This window comes from Carlito syrichta, unplaced genomic scaffold (genome assembly GCF_000164805.1).
Source record: "Carlito syrichta isolate Samal-C Ts95f unplaced genomic scaffold, Tarsius_syrichta-2.0.1 Scaffold80553, whole genome shotgun sequence".
NCBI classification, from domain to species: domain Eukaryota; kingdom Metazoa; phylum Chordata; class Mammalia; order Primates; family Tarsiidae; genus Carlito; species Carlito syrichta.
The window spans coordinates 5,241-29,201 of record NW_007024649.1 but is presented as its reverse complement, the minus strand read 5'-3'; the positions used below and the strand labels follow the sequence as shown (position 1 = coordinate 29,201).

Sequence of the window (23,961 nt, the reverse complement as noted above, 5' to 3'; positions counted from 1 at the left end):
CATTCATGTGTGAAAATCTGTTTATAATTATTCAAGTCTAGGGCCTAACTCCATTTTACACACAAACCCAAACTACTCTTGGCCCTTTTACATTGTCATTGCTTGTGCAACGTGCAGAAAACAGCTATTGTTCAGCAATGTGAGTTTATAGACAAGTTGTTTTAAAAAGTAGCACGAGGTCGAGCTCGGAGACTCAGTCCTAGCACTTTGGGAGGCCGAGGCGAGTGGATGGCCTGAGCCCAAGGGTTCAAGACCAGCCTGGGCAATTTGGCGAGACTTCAAAAAAAAATAGCACGAGTTGTTTTAGGAATTCTTTATATTGGCCATTAATAGCACTTAGTCTGTAAGAATCCTAGTGAATTGCTTTATAAATCAGTGAATATAGTTATCAGTGCTGTGAATAAAAAAATTAAACAGAATCCCTTGGGTAACAGATTTTTTGGTAAACCTTGCTATAGCAATGAAGAAGAATATGATTGCCATATTGTATTCATAAAAGCAAGATAACTTTTTATAGTCTGATGTTAAAAAATTCTGTTCATTATTGTATGTGTAGTATGTATATATTGTGGTATAACATAGAGTGCACAGCTTGATGAATTTATACACACACATGTAACTGCTATCTCAATTTAGAATATCTGCATTTTGGAAAATATAGGATAAACTTATTTTTAAACACTACCTTGGTAGTATCTTTTCTAATAATGTGCATATTATGTTTTCATTTATATAATAAATATAATTCAGAAAATCTGAAAAATCCAAAAAAATCTGAAAGCATGAAGAAAACTGTATTTATTGTATTTTTTTCTTTTTTAGAGTAGCAGTTAGGCCCACTGCTTTAAATTTAGAAATATTTTACCTGAAAAGGTACATTGTTGAAGAAAAAGATATTGAACATATTATTTGAAAATGTAACTGACACATATTATCCTGTTTCCCAGCTTTATGGATACAAATTCATTACTCAAAAAACTTCCCATACCCCTTTTTGGTCAATATATCATTTCCACCAGAGGTAACTGCTATTCTGGCTTTACATCATCACAGAATTGTTTTGTCTGTTCTTAAACTTCATGTAAATAGAATTGTACCGTATGTATTCTTATGTTGCCTTCTTTGATTTGATGTTATTCCTTTGAGATTCTTCCATGTTTTAGGTGTAGCAAAAGTTCTTTATTATTATGTAGTGTTCCATTTTGTGTCTGTAGACAGTTTATCTCCTGTTCCTCTGTGGGTTGTCATTTTGGTTTGTTTCCAGATGTGGGCTGTGAGAATAAAGCTACTATGAACATTTTTTTTTTTTTGGAGTCAGAGCTTCACTCTGTCACCCAGACTGGAGTGCAGTGGCACAACACAGCTAACTGCAGCCTCAACCTCCTAGGTTTAGTCAATCCTTCCACCTCAGCCCTCTAAGTAACTGGGACTACAGGCGCATACCACCATGCCTGGCTAATATTTTCGTTTTTTGTAGAGACATGGTCTTGCTATATTGCCCAGGCCAATCTCAAAGCAGTTTCCCACCTCGGCTTCCCTAAGTGCTGACGTTACAGGCATGAGCTGCTGTGCCCAGCCTGAACATTCTTATACCACTTTCACACTAATTTCTCATGGATATATATCTAGAAATAGAATTTTGGGTAGATGTTGGTTTGACCCTTATAGCTATTACCAAAAAGTTTTCCAAAGTGGTTATATCAATTTATGCTTCTACCAGCAGGTATGATAGATCCAGTTGTTCCATATTCTTAATAACAGTTGATAGTGTTAGTATATTATATAATATTTATTCAGTCAATGATAAAAAAACTTAACAAATGATATATCTTTGGATATATTTGAAACTTTAAATGAGGTCTTTCAAAAGCTGTAAGAAAATGATGTAAATCACATTAAAGTGAAGGGAATTATATATTATTTATATACATGGGTTATTGTTTAAAAGCAGATCTAGCTGGGTGTGGTGATTCACGCCTGTAATCCCAGCATTTTGGGAGGCTGAGGCAAGAGGATTGCTTGAGCTTTGGGGTTCTAGACCAGCCTCTGGGCAACTTGGTGAGGCCTCACTTATACAATAAATCAAAAAATTTGCCAGATGCATGCCTGTAGTTCCAATTACTTGGAAGGTGGAGGCAGAAGGATCGACTGAGCTCAGCAGGTAGTGGCAGCGGTGGCTGCGTGCCACTGCACTCCAGCCTGGGCAGCAGAGTGAAATTCCAACTCAAAAAAAAAAAAATTTTTTTTTCACCAAGAATTTTAATTTTCACTTAAGATAGGCCTAAATTTATTGATTTAAAAATATATTGCTCTTATACTGTGCTAGTTATCTATTGCTACCTAACAAATCATCCCAAAGTTGACATGCTTAAAACAATAAATATATGTTATCTCTTGCGTTTCTGTGGGTCATTAATCTGGTAGCAGCTTAACTGGGTAGTCCTAGATTAGGGCTCTCACAAGGTTATAGTTAAGCTGTCAATTGGGGCTATGGTTTCCTCTCAGGGCTCAACTGGGACTGGGAGATCCACTTCAAGCTCACTCATTTGGTTGATGGCTGGCTTTAGTAAGGGCTGGCTAACTGTTAGTCAGAGACTTTAGTCCCTCACAATGAGGGCTTCTCCATAACCTTCTTCTAACATATCAACTTACTTCTACCAGAGTGAATGATCTGAGAGAGAGAATGAACACTCAACATGGAAGTTGTAATCTTTTTAATAACCTAATCTTGGAATTCATTTTTTATTACTTGAGCTATAAGTTACTGGTCATGCAGGCCAACCTAGTACAGTGTGCGAGATGACTGCACAAAGGTATGAATACCAGGAGGTAGGGATCATTGGGGACTGGCTACCAAACATATGGATGCTATTTTTCTGTGGTGGTGGTGGTAGTAAAATACACATGAAGCTTATTATTTTAACCATTTTAAATTGTGTAATTCACTGGCAGTACGTTTATAAAGTTTTGCAACCTCTCTGAGGCAATGTCTTAAAATAAAACAATGACGTTTGCCACATCAATAGACTTCCTTTCATGAAAGATTTCTCTGTGGCATGTGGTGATGTTTGATAGCATTTTATCCACAGTAGGATTTCTTTCACAATTAGAGTCAGTCTTCTCAGACCTTGATGCTACTTTATCAATTAAGTTTCAGTAATATTCTAAATTCTTTGTTGTCATTTCAACAACGTTCACAGCGTTTTCACTAGTAGTAGATGCCACTTAAGAAACCACTTTCTTTGGTCATCTGTATGACACAATTCCTCATCTATTGAAGTTTTATCATGAGTCTGCAGCAATTCAGTCACATTTAGAGGATCTACTTCTAATTCTAGTTCTCTTGCTATTTCTACCATTTCCACGGGTACTTCATCCACTGATATCTTGAGCCCATCAGTCATTCAGAAGGTTGAGGCTTGGAATCAACTTCTTCCAAACTCTTGTTAATGTTTTGGGTTTTTGTTTATTTGTTTGCTTTTTTGAGTTGGAGTCTCTGTCACCCAGGCCAGAGTGTAGGGGCATGCTCACGCTTCACTGTGGGCCTTGACCTTCTGGGCTCAGAGCAATCCTTTCACCTCATCCTCCTGAGTAGCTGGGACACAGGCATGTGCTACCATGACTGGCTAATTCTTTTGCTTTTTTTTTTTTTTGTAGAGATGTGGTCTCGCTATGTTGCCCAGGCTGGTCTCAGACTCCTGGGCTCAAGCAGTCCTCCCATCTCAGCTTCCAATGTGCTCACGATTATAGGCGTCCGACTAAACTCTTGTTAATGTTGATAGTTTGACCTTCTCTCATGAACCACAGATGTTCTTATGGCATCTAGGATGGTGAATCTTTTCCAGAAGGTTTTCAATTTATTTTGCCCAGATTCATCAGGGGAATCACAGTCTGTGGCAGTAATAGTCTTAGGAAATTCTTTTCTTACATAAGAGGGCTTGAAAATCTAAATTACTCCTTGATCAATGGGCTGCAGAACAGGCGTTGTGTTAGGAGGCATGAAGCAACATACATCTCCTTGTCCGTCTCCATCAGAGCTCTTGGGTGACCAGGTGCATTGTCAATGAACAGTAATATTTTAAAAGGAATGTTTTTCTGAGCAGTAGGCCTCAAGGGGTGGCTCAAAATTTTTAGTAAACCATGGTATAAGCAGAGTACAGGCAAAGTCAATTTAGCATAAATCTTAAGGGCCCTAGGATTTTTAGAATGGTCTGTAAGCATTGGCTTCAACTAAAGTAACCAGCCACATTAGCCCCAAGCAAGAGAATCAGCCTGTCATTTGAAGCTTTGAAGTCAGGAGTTAACTTCTCCCTTGCTAGGAAAGTCCTAGATGGCATCTTCTTCCAACAGAAGACTGTTTGGGTAGCCATCTTCATCAGTGATCACAACTAGATTTCTGGATATCTTGCTTCAGCTTTCCATAGCACTTGCTGCTTCACTGTATACTTTTATGTTATGAAAATGGCTTTTTTGCTTATAACTCATGAACCAACCTCTGCTAACTTCAAAACCCTCTCAGCCTTCATAGAATTGGAGAGAGTTAGGGACTTGTTCTAGATTCGGCTTTGACTTAAGGTAATGCGAGTAGTTTGATCTTCTATCCAAATCACTCAAACTTTTTCCTGTCAGCAATAAGACTGTTTTACTTTCGCATTATTTTTTGTGTTCACTGGGGTAGCACTTTTAATTACCTGCAAGAACTTTTCCGTTGCATTCACGATTTGGCTGTTTGGTGCAAGAGGCCTATCTTTCAGCCTCCCTTGGCTTTCAACATGCCTTCTCTATTAAATTTAAACATTATTAGCTTTTGATTGAAACAGAGAAACATGTGACTCTTCACTTGAACAATTAGAGGCCATTGTAGGGTTATTAACTGGCCTAATTTCAATATTGTTGTGTCCCAGGGTATAGTGAGGCCCAAGGAGATTCTCGGCCAGTCAGTGGAGCAGTCGGAACACATTTGACATTTATTGATGAGGTTTGTCATTCTGCCTTATAGATGGCGCCCCAAAACAATTACAGTAGTAACATTAAAGATCACTGGTCAGCTGGGCTCGGTGGCTCAGCCTGTAATCCCGCACCTTTGGAGAGCTGAGGTGAGTGGATTGCCTGACCCCGCGGGTTCGAGACCCGCCTGGGCAGCAAGACCTCATCTCTACAATAAATCAAAAAATCAGCCGGGCATGGTAGCACATGCCTGTAATTCTGGCTACTTGGAAGGATTGCCGGAGTCCAGCAGGTCGAGGCTGCGGTGGCCGGGAGCGGCCACTGCACTCCAGTCTGGGCGACAGAGTGAGACTCCAACTCAAAAAAAAAAAGATCACTGGTCACAGATCATTATAACAGATATAATAATGAAAACATTTGCAATATCATGAGAACTACCAGATTGAGACACAGGGACACAAAATGGGCATATGCTCTTGGAAAAATGGTACTTATAGACTCGCTTGACACAGCGTTAACAAACTTTTAATTTGTAAAAAAAAAAAAAATGCAGTATCTGTGAAGTACCATAGAATGACTTATGCCTCTGTGTTTGGAGGCCCTGTTGCTGTATGTATATGTATTTATGTAAATGCTAGATCTTCTGGATGGATTGGCCCTCTTATCAGTATGTTGTTTCTTGTTTTAATTTGGTTTCTGGCTTTAATGAGTGTGTTTTGTCTAATATTAGTATAACTACCCCCGGTCTGTTTTGCTTACCTTTTGCATGGGATATCTTACCTCATTTTTTCACTTTTCAGACCTATGTATGCCTTTGAAACTAAAGTGAATCTCTTGTAGACAGAATATAGTTGGATCTTGTTTTTTAAAATCCACATTCCAATCTCTGCCTTTAATGGAAGACTTTAATTCATTTACATTTACTGATAAAGAAGTACTTTCTTCTGCCATTTGCTATTTGTTTCCTGTATTATACCTTTTTTGTTCTTCAGTCCCTCCATTACTGCCTTCTATTTTGTTTAGTTGACCTTTTGGAGTATACTATTTTTGTTATTTTCTGTATAATTTTTAGTTATTTTTTTAGTGATTTCCCTGGGAATTACAATTTACATCTTAAATCTATAACATTATAACTCAAATCCATACATTTCACTGTATGTAAATTATGCCTCCACTTTAAAATACATTAAAAAATATTTAAGAAGGAGTTCATGGGCGGCACCAAATTGTCAAAGAAATTTTTGGTACCAAAAACAAAAAAAAATGTTAAGAACTCCTTTTCTGAAGTCATCATGTTGCCATCGCCTTTCTCCTTCTTTGAGTCTCCCTCTGTCTCTCAGTAAATTGTTTTTACTGTTTATTTCCTTTTTTTACTAAATGTGTTCTTGCTTTTTTGAAATGAACCTAAGAAAAGTCAGAAAATAAAAATAGCAGCTATGAAAGAAATTCTTTGCTTGGTTTATTCACCACTCTCTTGAAGCCAATAAAGCTGTGACCCTTCTAACATAGTTGTGTACTTGTTTTGGCAAAGAAATTTCTAATGAGAACACTTTCCTAAAAACTAATTTTTAGATCACTTCATAATGGAATGACTTATTTTCAGTTTTATTTGGAGTTTAAGAAGATTTTTATCCCTCTCTATCATTGAACATGCAGTTCTGTTACAGAATAGCCATGTACATTTATAACAAAGATTGGAGGAAATGAAAACGTTTTAGGAATCAGAAAAGCATCAAAGAAGTAAGGAAAGCAAAACTTATAATAATGACAATCTATTCTAGATTTTTTTCCAGGTATGGCCTCAGTGCAGTATAATTGTATATTCCAAGTTCAAATATGTTTTACTTTCATAAAATTCAAAGTAATACAAAAATTAAATATTAGCCTATGTTTATTTAAAAATGTGATGATATATAGAATGAACATTGAGCTGTCTTTCAGGGGGCAGTGATTACTCATAACAGACTCTAGTCTGCTATCCAATGCTTGTAACTTTATTTTACTCTACTGTTACAGTGTTCTCACAGTCTTTTATAGGACACTTGCTGTAATAGAGTACAAGGTATTCTAAGAAAGATTCAGCAAAGGTGAATTGTTCTAGCAGACTTTTGTCCAAATAACATCTGTATGCCTTTTATGGTTTGCTATTAGATAAAAAACCTGAAATACTATCTGGTGACTTCTTTGCAGGCTCTCATATGGAAAATTTGAAATGCAGAGGGGAAACAATAGCTAAGGAGATCAGTGAAGCCATGAAGGTAAAAGCTACCTGCTGAAAAATTATAAAATGAACAAAATGTGTAACTAGGTATCTTCTTTAACACTCATACGTGTGTTAGTCTGTTATTCTGCTGTAGCAAGAATTCTCAGTAGTTTTTTAAATAGATCATTAAATGGCTGGGCACAGTGGCTCACGCCTGTAATCTCAGCACTTTGGAAGGCAGAGGCAAGAGGATTACCTGAGTCCCAGGGGTTCGAGACCAGCCTGGACAACTTGGCAAGACCTCGTCTCTACAATAAATCAAAAAAATTAGCTGGGCGTGGTGGCACACGCCTGTGGCTCCAGCTGTTTGGAAAGCTGAGGCAAAACGATCGCCTGAGCCCAGCAGGTCCAGGCTGCGGTGACCTGACAGAGTGAAATTTCTACTAAAAAAAAAAAAATCATTAAATGAATTTATTATGCAGTAGTAGCATTCAGAATAACTACCATCTATCAGGTATCTCCTGTGTACCAGGTATTATACTTAACTTCTGTAAAGATTGATTATATTTTGGATTCTAGGTGTTTTTAGTTCATCAAACAATTTGGGGTAATAACACTAGCAAAAATTCATTAAGCACTTGGTATAGGTACCATCAAACTGTTTTACATGTATTATCTCATTTAATACTTACACTAATACTATAAGAAGCCAGGAGCAGTGGCTCATGTCTGTAATCCCAGCACTTTGGGAACTGGAGGCGAGAGGATTGCCTGAGCCCATGGGAAGACCAGCCTGGGCAACATGGCAAGACCTCGTCTCTACAATAAATAAAAAAGTTAGTTGAATGTGGTGGCGTGTGCCTGTAGTTCCAGCTACTTGAAAGGCTGAGGTAGAAGGACCTCCTGAGCCCAGCAGGTCGAGGCTGCAGTGGCTGTGAGCGTGCCACTGCACTCCAACCTGAGCGACTGAGTGAGATTCTGACTCAAAAAATAATAATTATGAGATAGGTACTTTTTAAAAAAATTTTTTTCTAGAGACAGGGTTTCACTTTGTCACCCAGGCTGAAGTGCCAGTGGCAAGATCACACCTCAACTGCTGCCACAATCTCCTGGGCTCAAGTGATCCTCCTGCCTCAGCCTCCCAAGTAGCTGGAATGATGGGTCCACACTACCACACCCAGCTGATTTTCCAATTTGTAGAGACAAGGTCTCTCTTTGTTGCCCAGGCTGGTCTCGAACACCTGGCCTCCAGTAATCCTCTTGCTTTGGCCTACCAAAGTGCTAGGATTATAGGCATGAGAAACCATGCCTGGCAAGATAGGTACTATTATTTCCTCATTTTATAGATGAGGAAGCTGCTGCACAGAGAACCTAAATAGTTGCTCAATTAAGTAACTGAACCAAGATTTAAGTCCTGGATGTCTGGCTCCAGAATCTATACTGTTAATCACTGTCACCTACCAACTTGGGAGTTTTACTGTTACTATAATAGAATTGTTTATATTCTAGATATTTATGTTACTCAAACAGGAAAGTTTGGGTTTCTAGTATATGAGAATTATTGTAAAGCTCCTCCAGAGCCTTTCTTGTTCTGATGTTAATTTTCTGTAGCACTTTTGTGGTCTGTTTTGATTCCCTGATTTCCTGGTGGTCATTATTCACTCATTGCATGTTTGTCATCAGGAGTTGGCAAACAGTAGTGGGCCAGGCTAAAATTCAGCCTGCCACTTAGTTTTGTTAGTAAAGCTTTATTGGAACATAGCCATGTTCATTCATCTACTTTTCTTTGACTTCTTTCATGTTACAACAGCAGAGTTGAGTTCTTGTAACAGAGACTAAAAACTCCCAGAGCCTAAGAGATTTGCTGTCTTGTCCTTTAAAGGAAAGATATGCTGATTCCTGCCCTTGATTAAGATTTCTAAAATACTCATTATTATGCTTAAATTTAGAATTTCAGACATGAATTTCTTAGCTTCAAAATTCTGTTACCTTCTTTTCTGCCAAAATTTTATTTTACTATCAGGCATTGTAGGAATAGAATATAACTTTTAGTCTTATCTTAGTTAAAATTCTTCAGCTTAAACTGTTTTTTTTTAAGGTAAAGTTGAATATCCATAACCCCAAAATATTAGGTCTCAGAAAAAGCCTTGAGCTGAAGAGTTAAAATAGAGTATTATGTCCATCTCTGTGTGTTTGTGTTTCAACCTGAGATAAATGTTGATTATTACTGTTGTCTTTTTTTAAGTCCTTGCCTACACTAATTGAACAAGGAGATGGATTTTCTCAAGTTTTAAAGATGCAGCCTGTTATCCAGCTCCAGAGGGTCCACCAGGAAGTTTTTTCCGGTTGTCACAGGAAACCAGATGCTAAACCTGAGAGTTTTAAAACACATGTAGAAACCACACCAACAGAGACTGTTTCCAGGAAAACCTCCGATGTGGTACTGAAAAGAAAGCAAACTAAAGACTGCCCTCAGAGAAAGTGGTATCCATTGCGGCCAAAGAGAATTAATCTTGACACATAAGCTGTTATTGGTTATTTGGGGAGTTGATAATAGGCACTGTCAACACTTAGATTACAGCCTAATACCTAGACAAGATTTCATTTAAAACAACAAATTAACTCTTTTACTAGTGATTCAATTATGCAAATATAGTAACTCTATGCTGGGATATGATGTAATATTGTATTTCTTTCCTCACTGTTTCATCATAAGTGAAAGTTATATTTTTTAAAATATTGGCACAAAGCTTATCAATGAGCGTTTAAGAGTGCAAACTTTTACTGTCCTTAAATGCCACCAACTACCGACTGCCTTATAAATTTTATGGAATTTCACGAGTAACATTCTGCTGGATTTCCCATGTATACATCTTTCTAAAAAAAAAAAAAAAAAAGAGAGAGAGAGCCGTGTGATGGCTCTTCATTTAAGTGCTGAAAAGTACAGGTGCAGTTTTTTTCTGTAAATGCAGCTTGATTTATCAAATATGCAGATGACAAGGCTGGCTTTGATTTTGTTACTCTATGTTAAGCTAATTTGGTTCTGTAGGATTAATAATTAGTATTTTTTGTTTTTGTAACACAAAGGCAGCTATTTTGTGTGCAAAAATTACTCTCAGAAATAAAAATGTGCATGTAGCCCATGTTTTCTGCCCATGCCTTTTTCTTTAGACCTTTAACATAATCTGACTTGGAACTAATTGTTTCTTTTTAGGAGTTCTCATTTATGTCTATTTCAAAGTGAGCAGGTCCATGCAGATCTATTCCTAAAGTCCTAGGAAGCTCAGAAGCCACAGAAAGAGCCTGACATACCCAGTTTCTTAGAAGGAAACATTTAGTAGGGACTTATGGACAGAAGCCATGTCTGTGTCTCAGGCAGTGACAAGATAGTGGATCCCTCCCCTCCAGACCCAGGATTTACATACACCATAGGGGGAGGGTGATTCAGAAAAGATCTGTAGGACAGTTGAAGTATGATAACATCAAGGTTGTTTGACCTGAGGGCAAGATTTATGGTAAATACATGCTCTTACACAAAGAACAATAGATAAACTGGAAAAAATTGTCATTATGGAACAAATGAGGTCATACTGAAACATTTTACATTGAGGGTCTTTATATATCATATATATAATCATTGGTAGAAGACAGCTATATACCTTTTAACATTTAACTAGTTTCTTTTTCTTTTTTTTGAGTCAGAGTCTCACTCTCACCCAGGCTGGAATGCAGTGGCACGCTCACGACAACCACGGCCTCCACCTGCTGGGCTCAGGCAGTCCCTCCACCTCAGCCTTCCAAGTAGCTGGCACTACAGGTGCATGTCACCACCCCCAGCTAATTTTTTTGATTTATTGTAGAGACAAGATCTCGCCAAGTTGCCCAGGCTGGTCTCGAACCCCTGGTCTCATGCAATCCTCTTGCCTCTGTCTCCCAAAGTACTGCGATTATAGGTGTGACACTGCTCTCAGCTAGCTTCTGATAGCTCTTGTTGTGTTTCTTACTCAAATTATACAAGGTAAACAGGACCATCTAACTGTTTACCCTTTTTATGACTATGATGCCTTAATCCATTTTTAGAGGATTACTAATCATGAAGTTGGAAAATCTGTATTTCCCTTGTTTTTTATGTCTTTATAACCATAAATGTCAAATAACAGGTTTGTCTCAGTGAAAAAAACTCTTACAGCCACTTTATTACATTTTGTGTTTTAATGTTACAATTTGAAATGTATATTTGTGCACAGCAATGTGTGTTTTATTAAAATAACATCTAAAACCAAAATCTTGATGTTGTGTATTTTTAAGAGTTGTCTTAGGCATTCTTGAGCTCAACTTTAGTAAGATGATAGGTCAGCACCTGCATTTGAGAACATACTAGACTTTGCTTTAAAACTGCTTGAGGCTACAGAATATTGCTGTTATTGCAGTGCTAACTTTTTCATAGTATTAAAATTGTATATGATTTGTTTCACTTCAAAAGTTCCCAAACAAAAGAATTATTGTTAATTCTAATAGATTACATAAGATACTTGCATTTTAATTATATAAGGAAATGTACCTCCTACCTTAAAGAGATGCATATTGAAATACAAAGAGTTAAATAACATGATGTCTTAGATTTGCTCCGAAATATTTCAGCAAAGAAAAGGAATAGATTAAGCAAATGTGGCAAAAATTTTGATAATGTTGAATTTGTATAATGGATATATTCTTCTTTGTACTGAAAATTGTTAGAATTTTTTTTTAAGTTTGTTATGTTTAAAAGCCCCCCAATAGACAGCTGAGACTTGAAATTCTCTTGACAGCCCAAAGTTTCACTCCACAGTTACAGCACAGTTTAAAATTTAAATACCATTTGGGAAAGACAGTAAATATATTAGCATGATTAACAAAGATAGACATGATTGATATCAGTAATAATATTAAGTATACACTGTAAGAGAAGGTGGATGGCATAGGCCAAGAACCAGCAAGCTGAAAGGATTAAAAGGTTTTTTTTAAGTGTATAGTTTAGGGAATAATGGAAAGATTGAAGGAAAAAATTGAAAATCAAATCTTGACCTCTCTAGGGTAAAAAGGCTAGATTAGATAGGGTCTTAAAGTTCTCTTTTGGAAAAAAATTTAACTCAAGAAGGTCAAATTTAGTCCCAAGGGAGAGGGAATGCTGTCAGTGGTTTTCTAAATTTAGGGAAGGAAAATCTGCTTTTCAAACTTCAGAACTTAGAACTGTCTTAGCTTGGGCTACTGTAACAAAATACCACAGACTGGCTTAAACAGCAGACATTTAATTTCTCACTTAGTATCCTCTTCTTCTAAGGATACTAATGCCATCAGATCAGGATCCCACCCTTATGACTTCATTTAACATTAATAACTTCCTTAAAGTCCCATCTCCAAACACCAGAGGATTAGGGCTTCAACATATGCATTCTGGGAGAACACAAACATTTCGTCCATAGTGTTCTACCTCTGGCCCCCCTAAAACTTATGTCCTTCTAGCATGCAAAATACTTTCACATCCTCACAGTCCCAGAAGTCTTAACTCATTTTAGTATCAACCCTGAAACCTAAAGTCCAAAGTTTCACCTAAAAATATCTAAATCAGGTAACAGGTGAAACTCAAGGTACAATTTATCCTGAGGCAAATTCCTCTCCAGCCTTGAACCTGTGAAACCAGACAAGTTATGTGCTTCCAGAATACAATGATGGGACAGGCATAGGATCGACATTCCCTTTCCAGAAGGGAGAAATTGGAAGGAAGAAAGGGTTAGTGGGTACCAAGCAAGTCTAAAACCTCGCAGGGCAAATTCCATTAGACCATAAGGCTCAAGAATAATTTTCTTTGGTTCGATGCTCTGTTCTCCAGGCCCACTGGGGCAGGGTCAGCCCACATTTCTGTGAGTGACCTTGTCCCTTCCCCTGGGATAAGAGGGCAGCCCCACCCATGCAGTCCTGCCCATCCAGTGACTGCCTGGCCTGCTGAAACCCTGAGGAAGCAGCCTTGCCCCCAGGGGTCTGATCTCTGAACTGCCTTCAGGGTCATTCTTCCCCTTTGAAAAAGGATTTAAAGCATGTTCAAAGCCAAATCGCTCTGTAGTCCCACCGTTCCCTTTGGTCCAAACTGGCAGTGTCTGCTGCTTTGGTCCCAGCTGGCAGTGTTTTTGCTGGTAGAATCCCATCTCTATATCTGGCTTCTGCTGAGATAACTAATTAAATCTGTGGTTCATATTCATACTGTTATCAAGTAAATGATTGTTCAGCCATACCCTTAGTGTTCTCTTCAGAACAGATTCCCTTATCTTTACATTAAGAATAGGCTGAGAACTTTTCGCATTTTTAAATTTTGCTCCTTTCTGCTTAACTATTCCTTCCATTTCTCTCTGTTCTCTCACATTTTGCTAAAAGTGACAAGGGGAAACCAAGCTACTCCTTCAACACTTTGCTTAGACACCTCAACTAATGTCAACCTAAATGACGAATGGAGAGACCCTAAAAGAAAACGGTATTTATCTGGGGATAGGCATTTAGGAATGGGAATATGCATGCCATAGTAAAAATAATATGCATATTCAGGGAGGTAAAACAGGTTAAAGAGTTTTGAAAGAAAAATGAGCAGGATTATGTAATTGTTTTTAGATAATTATCTTTGACTACAAAGATAATTAACAAGGCTAGTCCCAGTCTGAGGTTGGACAGTTGCTGAGCGGTTTTCACAGAAGTGTGTGTGTGTGTGTGTGTGTGTGTGTAATGTGTACTCTATGCAAGGTCGTAGTGTTATGGTACGAGTAATGCTTGGCTGCTAACCCTCGATACCAATAAATCAAGAGGCAGAAAAACTGGTAGAAAGAAGTTTGTTTCTGATTTTGAATCCAGGGAGCAGAACCAGGCTCCTGGCCATTCTAAAAGGGTTCTGCTCACCCTTCAAGTTTTACAGTTCAGGGTAGTTGGTACCGACACATTGACTATATGACTAGCAGAGCATTGTATAGAGCTTAAGTCACAGCTGCATTTTGTTAATAACGACAGTTATGGTCCACATTTCCTGGCACTGGATGACCAGAGGTATCTCACAGCTTCTTATCAGTAACACCTGGCAGAAGCGTTAATCAAGCTTGCCATAGAGTAAAGGGAGTTAACAAGGCCTAAGACATCATACATTACTACATGTTGTCGTATGCAAAAGTTATACAAATCACAAGATTTAGGATTACATTGGTATTGAAGTTATACAAATCACAAGACTTATAATTACTTTGATACTATAGTATTCAAACCTGTGACTACTAAGAAAAGGGAGTGAATGGGATTTTACATCTCAGTTAATTGGCACAGTCTTCAGGGAAGTTAAGGATTCTCTGAAGTTACTGAGAGTTCATAGGAGATAAGGGGAAGCACACTTTTTGTTAACTCTCAGGAATGTGGGTACGTGCAGGAGTGCAGGAACCCTTGCCTCGCCCTTCTCTAGGGGTTGTGGCAATATGGACACGCAATAGCAGGTCTCTGTATCAGTGGTTTTTGCAGTCTTTTGTGATAAGTTTAGTTATCAGGAAATTGTACATGAGAACCCTCCCTTCATGGCTTACCCCCGGCTCTATTTGTCAAGGTATTTAACACAAGTGACTTCATTTTTATTCTGACAACTTTCACTCTAAATACCCAGTAAATTTCTACCTTCCACGAAACACCAGAGCATAATTCAGCCAAGTTCTTTGCCACTTATAACAAGGATCACCCTTTCGCCAGTTTCCAATAACCTATTACTCATTTCCACCCAAGGCCTACCATGATGACCTTCAACATTCATACTGTTGTCAACAGCTTGTTCGCGAATACTTACGTATTCTCTAAGAAGATGTAGGCATTCTCTCTAGCTCTCCTCTTTTCTTTCTGAGCCCTCACCAGAACTGTATTTCTTGCCCATTAATATACCATTAGCCCTTCATGGCAATCTAGGGTTTTTCTGGCATGCACTCCAAAACTCCTTCAGCCTCTCCCCATTGCCTAGTTTCAAAGCTGCTTCAATGTGTTTAGGTATTTGTTACGGCAGCAACTTACTTGTTGATACTAAACTCTTTATTAGTTTATTTATACTGTTATTACAAAATACCACAGACTGGGTGACTCAAACAACTGATCATTTATTTCTCACATTTCTGGAGGCTAGAAGTCCATGGTCAAAGTGCTGGCAAATGCAATTTCTGGTGAGGGCTCTCTTCCTGACTTGTAGATGGCCACCTTCTCGCTATGTCCTCACATGGCCTTTCCCTAGTGCCTGCATATGGAAAGAGACAGAGTAAGCTCTCTGGTGTCTTATAAGGACACTCATCCTATCAGATTAGGGCCCTGTCCTTATGACTTCATTTAACCTTATTACTTCCTTGGAAGCTCATTCTTCAAATACAGCCACAGCCACACTGGGAGTTCAGGCTTCACTGTATGGATTTGGGGGTATACAAACATTCAATTCATAAAAGAAGCCCACAGAAATCTAATCATAGACCTCTTTTCCTTCTTGAAGGCTTGGGCTACATAGAGAACAGTCAATAAAATCAAAAATTTTTATTTGCTTCAACAAAGTATGGTTTTCTCTTGTAAAATGTACTTATTTCTAAGACTGAATTTGACTTCTATTGGCCGTATTGACTTTTCCTTATCCACCTTTATTCAGTTATTCATCTATTTAATAAGCACATGTTTGGCCCCTACTTAGGCAAAAGTCAGCCCTAACTCGAGCTCAAATGACCCACATCAGCCTCCTGAGTGGCTGGGACTGCAGATGCACACCACCACACCTGGCTAATTTTTAAATTTTTCTGTAGAGATAGGGTCTTGATGTGTTGCCCAGGCTGATCTTAAACTCCTGACCTCAAGTGTCTCCCCATCTCAGCCTCCCAAAGTGCTGGGATTACAGGCGTGAGCTCCCATGCCTGACTCATATTACTTGTTTGGTTAAAGGAAATGAAAACACAGGACAAATGTTACCTTCAGGAAGCCAAATTCCAGTGAGGAGGATGAGTGTCTGAACGATGATAAAGCAATGGCCGCAAATGCGCTAATGGATGATGCTTGGGGAACTTAGGGGAGAAGTCATGGAAGTCTTTGTAGAAGAGACAACATTTGAACAGTCTTGCATGTTTTAGGCCAATAGAGAAGAAGATTCCAGCAGTGTGAAGAGAATTTACCAAGGCAGGTAGTAATGAGAGAACATGGTAGGCTGGAGGACTATCAGGCTGGCCTCTATGAGGGGACCTCAAAAAACCCCGGAATTTATTTATAAAAAAATTGTGTGTTTATTCTTACATGTTTAAACTTCAGTCACCTTCAAAGTATTCTCTGGTTGATGTAATACAACAATCAAGATACTTTTTCCACTGCTCAAAACAGTTTTTGAGCCCATCAATTTTGATGCCTTTTAGTGCTTCTGCTGTTTTTGTTTCACCTCTTCCACACCAGCAAAACATTTCCCTTTGACGACTTTTTTCATTAGGGAAACAAAACAGCACTCAGGGCAAGATCGGTTGAATAGGGAGGATGGGGCACAGGGGTCATGCTGTTTTGGGTCAAAAACCGCTAAGCCTGCGGGTTGGAGACCCGCCTGGGCAGCGAGACCTCATCTCTACAATAAATCAAAAAATCAGCCGGGCGTGGTAGCGCATGCCTGTAATTCCGGCTACTCGGAAGGCTGAGGCGGAAGGATCGCCGGAGCCCAGCGGGTCGAGGCTGCGGTGGGCGGGAGCGACCACTGCACTCCAGTCTGGGTGACAGAGTGAGACTCCAACTCAAAAAAAAAAAAACCTACTGGGGAAGCCTGAACTACAAGTCCCTCCAAAAAAAAGACCTCGTATACAGGTCTTGTCTACATAGACCCACTAAAAGTGAATGAAGAGATAGGCAGGGTCAGCTCTCAAGAACATAGTACTTAGAGTTGGTGATGAGGGGCCAGCCCTTTTCCTTCTTGTGTAGCATTTACCCCAAACAGCAAGAACAAGAGAAACACACACTGATTTTTTGATGAAGCTAGGAGGTATGTTGCCCCAAACCAGAGTAAGAAAAGAAGGAAAGTGGATGGAAGAAAAGTTAATGACTTAGCAGATCAGAAGATCAAATCTAAGTGCCTGCAGGGAGGAACACTAATAAGAGAATCCAAGGCTGGGTGTGGTGGTTCACACCTGTAATTCCAACATTTTGGAAGACTGAGGCAGGAGGATCGCTTGAGCCCAGGAGTTAGAGAGCAGCCTGAGCAACATAGCAAGACCCTATCTCTACAAAAGAGAGAGAGACAGAGATCCTGTTTGCCCCGGAATCTCAATAACTAAAGAAGGGAGGATGCCACAAGAGTTTGAGATGAGATGGAGAAGCCTGAAAATGAGATCGTGTACCTGTTCCCTCCATTTACTGCCAATGTTTGCCTCCACCAAAGGAGCTTATTTTCTGGAAAATTGAAATAAAGAGGCCCTGGAAGGTAAGCATGAACTCAGAACTAAGAACGGGAGCAAAAAGAAAGCCTGCGCTGGAAAGGTGAGACTCCCAGTTCCAAAATACTGGCAGCCTGGCTCACATATCTTGGACAGTCCTCTGAAGAAACTGAACGCCAGAATAAAGCTATAGATAGTCATATTTGGGGGTCCCAAATCATATGTCCAGCTGACGACTATGGAGCCATTTAGTATCTAAGCTCCACTCAAATAAAGCTTCTAGGAATATTTTTATATTTCATATTTTAAAATGAATGGACAGAATTTTTTAAACTGGAAGCAACCTAAATGATCATGATGAGATCTTGCCATGCTAAGGGGAAAAAAAGGTAGAATGAAAAATTAAATTTGGTGTATAAATATAATGAAATATTACACAGGAATAAAGAACAAATTACTGATATAACCATGTGGATAAATATCCAAGGTATTATACTGAATAAAAGAAGCCAGGCACAAAAGAATATGTACTGTGTATGAAATCATAGAATGGGTAAACCTAAATGATGGTGGTTACTGCCGGGAAGAGGGAACATAGTAACTGGGAATGGGCACCGGGAACCTTTTTCTGAGTGAAGAAAATGTTCTATATCTTGATCTGAGTGGTGCTTGTATGTAACATTCTGTTGAACTACATACTTAAAAGATCTGCACTTTATGTAAATCCTATCTTTTAAAAAAGTCACAAATAAATTAATACAAGAAACATTTCCAGAAGTGAAGAATCCCAAGCCTCCAGACAGAAACGGCTCATTGAGTATTTAATGCAAAGAATGAAAAAGAGAGAGAGAGAGAGGGAGGGGGCGGGGGAGGGGGGGAGGGCAGGGAAGAGAAGGGAAAATCATCCTGGCCAAGGCACATCATTGAGAAATGTTGGATCACAGGGGATAAAGAAAAATTCCTAAAAGCTTGGGGTGGGGAGATCATAGAAGAAGGGGATTTGGAATGTCACCACACTACTAAACAACACTCCTAGAATCTAGAAGCTTCTGGAGCAACACACTCTGGAAATTCTCAGCATCACTGATTAACAACCTGGGATTTTATACGCAGCCAAAATAATAAAGTGTGAGGTTTGCCAGAAGCTATTCTCAGATATGTAAAATCTCGAAAGAAAAAACGAAAACCCTCCACAACATCCTGTTTGTGGTTGTGCACTACTGCAAAGGGTAAACAAAAAGAAGCAGCCATGTTGAGGAACAGAGGCTCCTAAACGGCGGCACACTCAAGTTCACAGGACACTGGCGCCTCAGCGCGCTTGGAGAAACAAGTAGCAGGCTGGAATAACAATAGGTGGGACTCCAGAAGAGAGGTTTTCAGGAGGAGAAAAGATCACTGACAAAACGAGTGATAGTTTTAACTACCTGGAAAATTGTATAAAAAAAACTTACAAGCCGGGCTTGGTGGCTCAGCCTGTAATCCCGCGCCTTTGGGAGGCTGAGGTGAGTGGATTACCTGAGCCCGCAGATTCGAGACCCGCCTGGGCAGCATGACCTCATCTCTACAATAAATAAAAAAATCAGCCAGGCGTGGTAGCGCATGCCTGTAATTCCGGCTCCTTGGAAGGCTGAGACAGAAGGATTGCCGGAGTCCAGCAGGTCAAGGCTGCGGTGGCCGGGAGCGGCCACTGCACTCTAGTCTGGGCGACAGAGTGAGACTCCAACTCAAAAAAAAAAACAAAAAAAAACTTACAGTGTCATTCAGATGTTTAAAGAAACAAATCAATTAAAACAATCAGACAGCCGGCTCCGTGGCTCAGCTTGTAATCCCAGCGCTTTGGGAGGCCAAGGTGAATGGATTGCCTGAGCCCATGGGTTCGAGACCCACCTAGGCAACTTGGTGAGACCTCATCTCTACAGTAAATCAAAAATTAGCTGGGCGGGGTAGTGCACGCCTATAGTTCTAGCTACTTGGAAGGCTAAGGCAGAAGGATCGCTGGAGCCCAGCAGGTCGAGACTGCAGTGGCCGGGAGCGGTCACTGCACTGCGGTCTGGGTGACAGAGTGAGACTCCAACTCAGAAAAAAAAAGAATCAGACAAATATTCACTACAGCAAAAGCAGAAAGTTGTGTAAGAGAAATGCAATCATAGTTACCCATTGTTTCCACAGTGAGCAATATTTATATAGACATAATAATAAAATCCCTGAATCTGAATCTGAATTCAAAAAAAAGTAGGCACAGTTATTTTGGGAAACTAAGAGGATGGGAATTAGCAGTTAGTACAGCTGGATGGAAATTGGTCAAAGCCCTGAAGCAGGGTGTGGAAGCCCCTATGGCTGCTGGGTCCTGGGGAGTTTGGGCAGAGTGGCAGGGATAGGGCCCTGTTCCAACCGGTACAAAGTTCATATTTGAGCATCTAAATGCTTCATATGGTAGTAACAGTGTGAACGTCTGGACATCAGCTTTGAATTGGCAAAGTTAGGGAGTGAAGTCTTCACCCACCACAGTTGAAAGTCAGTGGATAATCTCTACAGTATTTGAATCAAGATCAACAATATGGACATTATTCACTGAACACCAGACAAGAGCTGAGAGTGTTAATTGTGGATGAACTTGGATGGAGGAGGGGATGTGGACCAGGGACTGACATTATTTTGGTATAAGCCTTAGGGATTTGATTTTGTAAATTATGTGCCTATAGTACTTGGGTAAAAGTAAATTTGATTTTTAAATTATTTTTAAACTACCACAGATGCCACAAATAAGTTAACATGAATTATTTTCTCATGATCTTCTACTCTTCACAACATTGAGAATGAAGAAACAAATGATCCCCAGCTTTCTCGGGGGTTCCGTTACATTATCACAATATATTTCATGTAAGATTTGTATTCTCTGTTTTTAGCTGAGAGTTTTAGTTTTGGTTTCTTTGTTTTTTTCTCCCCTCTGACCGTTTGTTTTGCAAATAGATTGTATTATCAAGTTTTTGTGTATAAAACTGAAGAAAAAATATCTTTCTAGAGAACCACTGAAGGGTTCTTGGCGATTATATATGAAAGGATTTGGGCAAATTAATATTATATTCATTTGATGCTTCAGGGATGAAAAGTCCTCCCATAATTCATTGCTGTATCTCAATGTGTGCTTGTACCCTATGGGCTCTCCACTAATATTAGTTGAAGGATTTCATATTGCAAATTTCTAATGTATCAGTTTCTCTAGATCACAATCTCATGTGTTAACGACTTGTGGTATTCATAGTCATTATTAATTAAGCTTAGAAGATGGGCTTATTATTGCAGAGTGGGGGATATCTTAGGGACTGAGGAGGGCAAATCCCTGGGAAATTCACCTGAATTCAGACTCCGACAGTCTCCTGGCACTGGTGCTAAAGTCTAGACCCCATATCCCTTCAGGACATCAAAAGAGAGGATAGCATTGACAGCCTCAAAGCCACCTCATGGCGCTAGCAGGTATACTTGCCTTCTGGTCCTCTTTTCCTTTGGCTACGTTCCCTTGACTTCTGGGTGGCCTGGGATGGCCAGATGAGAAGACCTGACCCTTACCCTGCAAGTCTTCTCCTCCAGCTGATTTCTGTGCCTGTGAACGATCAGGTGTCTGTATCATCATCTTGACTAGCCTCATTCAGAGAACAGCTCCAGTGCCTTTGGGCTCACACCTCATCACAGATTTTAAGACCTCCCTTGCTGCCCAGTCTTGTGGCTTTGTGGCCCACATCTTCTTCCTTGATGGCATTGGGGCTCTCTGTCCATTTCTGCCACTGATCCCACCTGATGAGAATGCTGCCCCTCCGTGCGCCTCTTCACTGGTCCATAAGCATCTGAGACTTGAGCATTACATTCTTGCCATTTCTTCAGAACTCTTCTAGAAGTTTATCTCCTCCATAGGGCAGCTCAAATTGCTCTCCCCATCAGGGTCCTTGCTGCCTGGATCATTCCAACAATGTTTAGGCCACCCCATCTCTGCTCTCTGAAGGACCAGCTAACTCAGTTTCTTTCTCCCATATTATGACTCTCTGTTCCTCTGTTCCTCCATTTAAAACTCCTTTTCTTTTGAGCCATCTCACTGCCCAGCATCTCCACCAGAAAAGTGGGTGGGGAAATGGAGAAGAGAGGAGACCTTGACCTTGGTATCTTGCTTTATTTCCTTCCCTGATAAAAATTTGATGGGAAAAAGGTTAAAATAAGTATGAATTCTCTCTTATTTGTCATATTAATTGATGCCCTGTCTGCCTGCCTCTGATCCTGTAGAAATTAGGGATGACACTGGCAGAATAATAGACTGGCTGACTCGTAGAATACCCCTGCTCCAGGTTCCACAAATTCCCACTCCAGTGCCTTGGGATCTTTCCCAAACAATATTTTACAATTATTTCCCATGAACCACACTTTCTTTTATTCTACAAATATTCAATGAATCCAAGTCGTGTACTAAGAGATGTGTGGCTATACACCACCTGTAAACCAAGGCACAAGTGCTGTCCACAAGCAATTTGCCATCAGTTCTGGGGGCACATCAGTGGCAACTGGGATTCCTTATGGGGGCCAAGAGGGAGCTGAGGTGGAGGCTCAGAGCCAGGGCAAACCTCCACTTTCAAGTTCCTAGAGGGAACTTGAGAGTGAAACTCATGAGTTTGGACACTTCTGTGGAATTAGCTACTTGCAAGAACTGGTTCTGGAAACTGATGGAACACTAAGATATTCCTGTAACACTGGCAATTTGTAATACTTACTGTAAGTGCTTTTTGTTGTAAACCTAACCCAAGAATTCTTCCTTTTTAAAAAACTTTGAAGATTGACAAATGAGTGCTTCTTTAGAAATGCTTCTTACTAAAATTACTCTTCATTTATTTTGTCTTTCATATTCAGAGACAACAAAAAGTTCAAACACATAAATAAACGCTGCTCCCTGCTGGAGTGATGAACTCTGTGGCCTCCCCATGCCCAGTATCCCAGGATTGTTCTCCCTGAAACATTGGACTTAATTTGCCATGCCCTGACCCTCCCTCCCACCACCCTGAGCTATGAGCTGACTAGGAGAGGAAACAGAGAAGGGACAAGCTGAGATGTAGCAACAGAGGGGACCACAATCAAGTTCACCTCCCACACACCCCACTGTTGTCTGTGAAGATATCTCATTCTCCAGAGATCTCATCCAATGGTATATATGATGTGCAGATAAGCCTGGGCTTCCCTTCACTATTTAATACATTAGCTCAGAATTCTCTGAAACCAATTTTTTTTCTGACAAAAAACTCATTTTCTCTTTCCTAGAATCTGATTTGAAAAAATTGTTTCAACAAACCCACGATGTCAGATTTGTTCTAAGTACATGAGGTCACAATTCATCTACTCTTGTTAGTGCAAGATAAAAGAAACAGAAGAGATTAAGTAAAGCCACAATTGTAATAGTGCCTTAAAATCGGGTGAAAGGCCTTTTAAAATAGTATGAATTATAGATGTGTTTAAAAACTGGCATATAAAAAATCTACTATATGCTCAAAATTTTGCAAAATACTTTTATGAATATTTAAGTGTAATGTTATCAGCTTATTTTCTGAAGATAATAGCAGTAAAATACTAGTAGTTACTTGGTATTGAGTGCTTAGTGTGTACCATGCATCATCTCGCTTAATTCTCAAGACAACCCATGAAGTAGGAGCTATTGTCATCTCCATTCACATGATGAAAAGATGGAGATGCGAATGGGCAAGCCCCGGCCACCTTCCCCGTGGTCCATACACTACACAGAACAGGTTGAGGCTTCTGACTCCAAGTTCCTCCTCCACCTTCTCCCATGGTTCACAGTAAAGACCTTGCCCAAGGCCTCAGATATCCTCCTCATTACACCACAGCTATCTTGTCCGTTCTTTGTTGCTGTTTTTTTATGGCATATGGCAACATCCGTAATCAACAAACATTTCCCAGGAGTTAATGAATAGCTAATATTTCCAGGTAATAATAACATCTAAGAAAGTTCCCCAAGTTGTTTAAAGCAATGATCTTAATGAGGTTAAATATGTACTTTTGCAGTTAATTTTCTGGAAAACATAAATCACCATAGCCAATTTTTATTTCATTGTGGGAAGCTGAAAGTTCTGACTGTTCAGGACTATAATTAAAAGAAATTCTGGTGAACTGCGAATTAATAAGGTTTCAAAACAACTTCCAGACAACTGAGTCATAAAGTTTGTAAGAGAAGTTGTGCCACGCTTTTAATTTATTGTCCTTTCTCTTCAGTCGCATATTTGTGATATAACCTAAATTATAAAAGAAATCATTTAAATTGACTGCTGCTCGAAATTGTATCAGCAAATTTAGGTAGCATCTGTTACAAGGATAATGTCCTGAAAACATCAACTTGACTTATAT

At 39.5% G+C, this 23,961-nt stretch overlaps 1 protein-coding gene across 3 annotated transcripts in view; it reads left to right on the top strand.

Annotated features, from left to right (window-relative positions):
• The window catches only part of NSL1 (NSL1, MIS12 kinetochore complex component), a 48,537-nt gene extending 38,535 nt beyond the window's left edge, over positions 1–10,002 (top strand). Inside the window, exons 5-6 of one of the 3 annotated variants that reach the window (XM_008055090.2) lie at positions 7,138–7,205; positions 9,396–10,002. In XM_008055090.2, the coding sequence (XP_008053281.1) occupies positions 7,138–7,205; positions 9,396–9,674 (347 nt within the window). In that variant the 3' untranslated portion in view covers positions 9,675–10,002. The remainder of the gene's footprint in view (positions 1–7,137; positions 7,206–9,395) is intronic. The other 2 variants (XM_021710871.1, XM_021710876.1) reach the window with 2 other exon arrangements.
• The last annotated feature ends 13,959 nt before the right edge of the window (positions 10,003–23,961 follow it).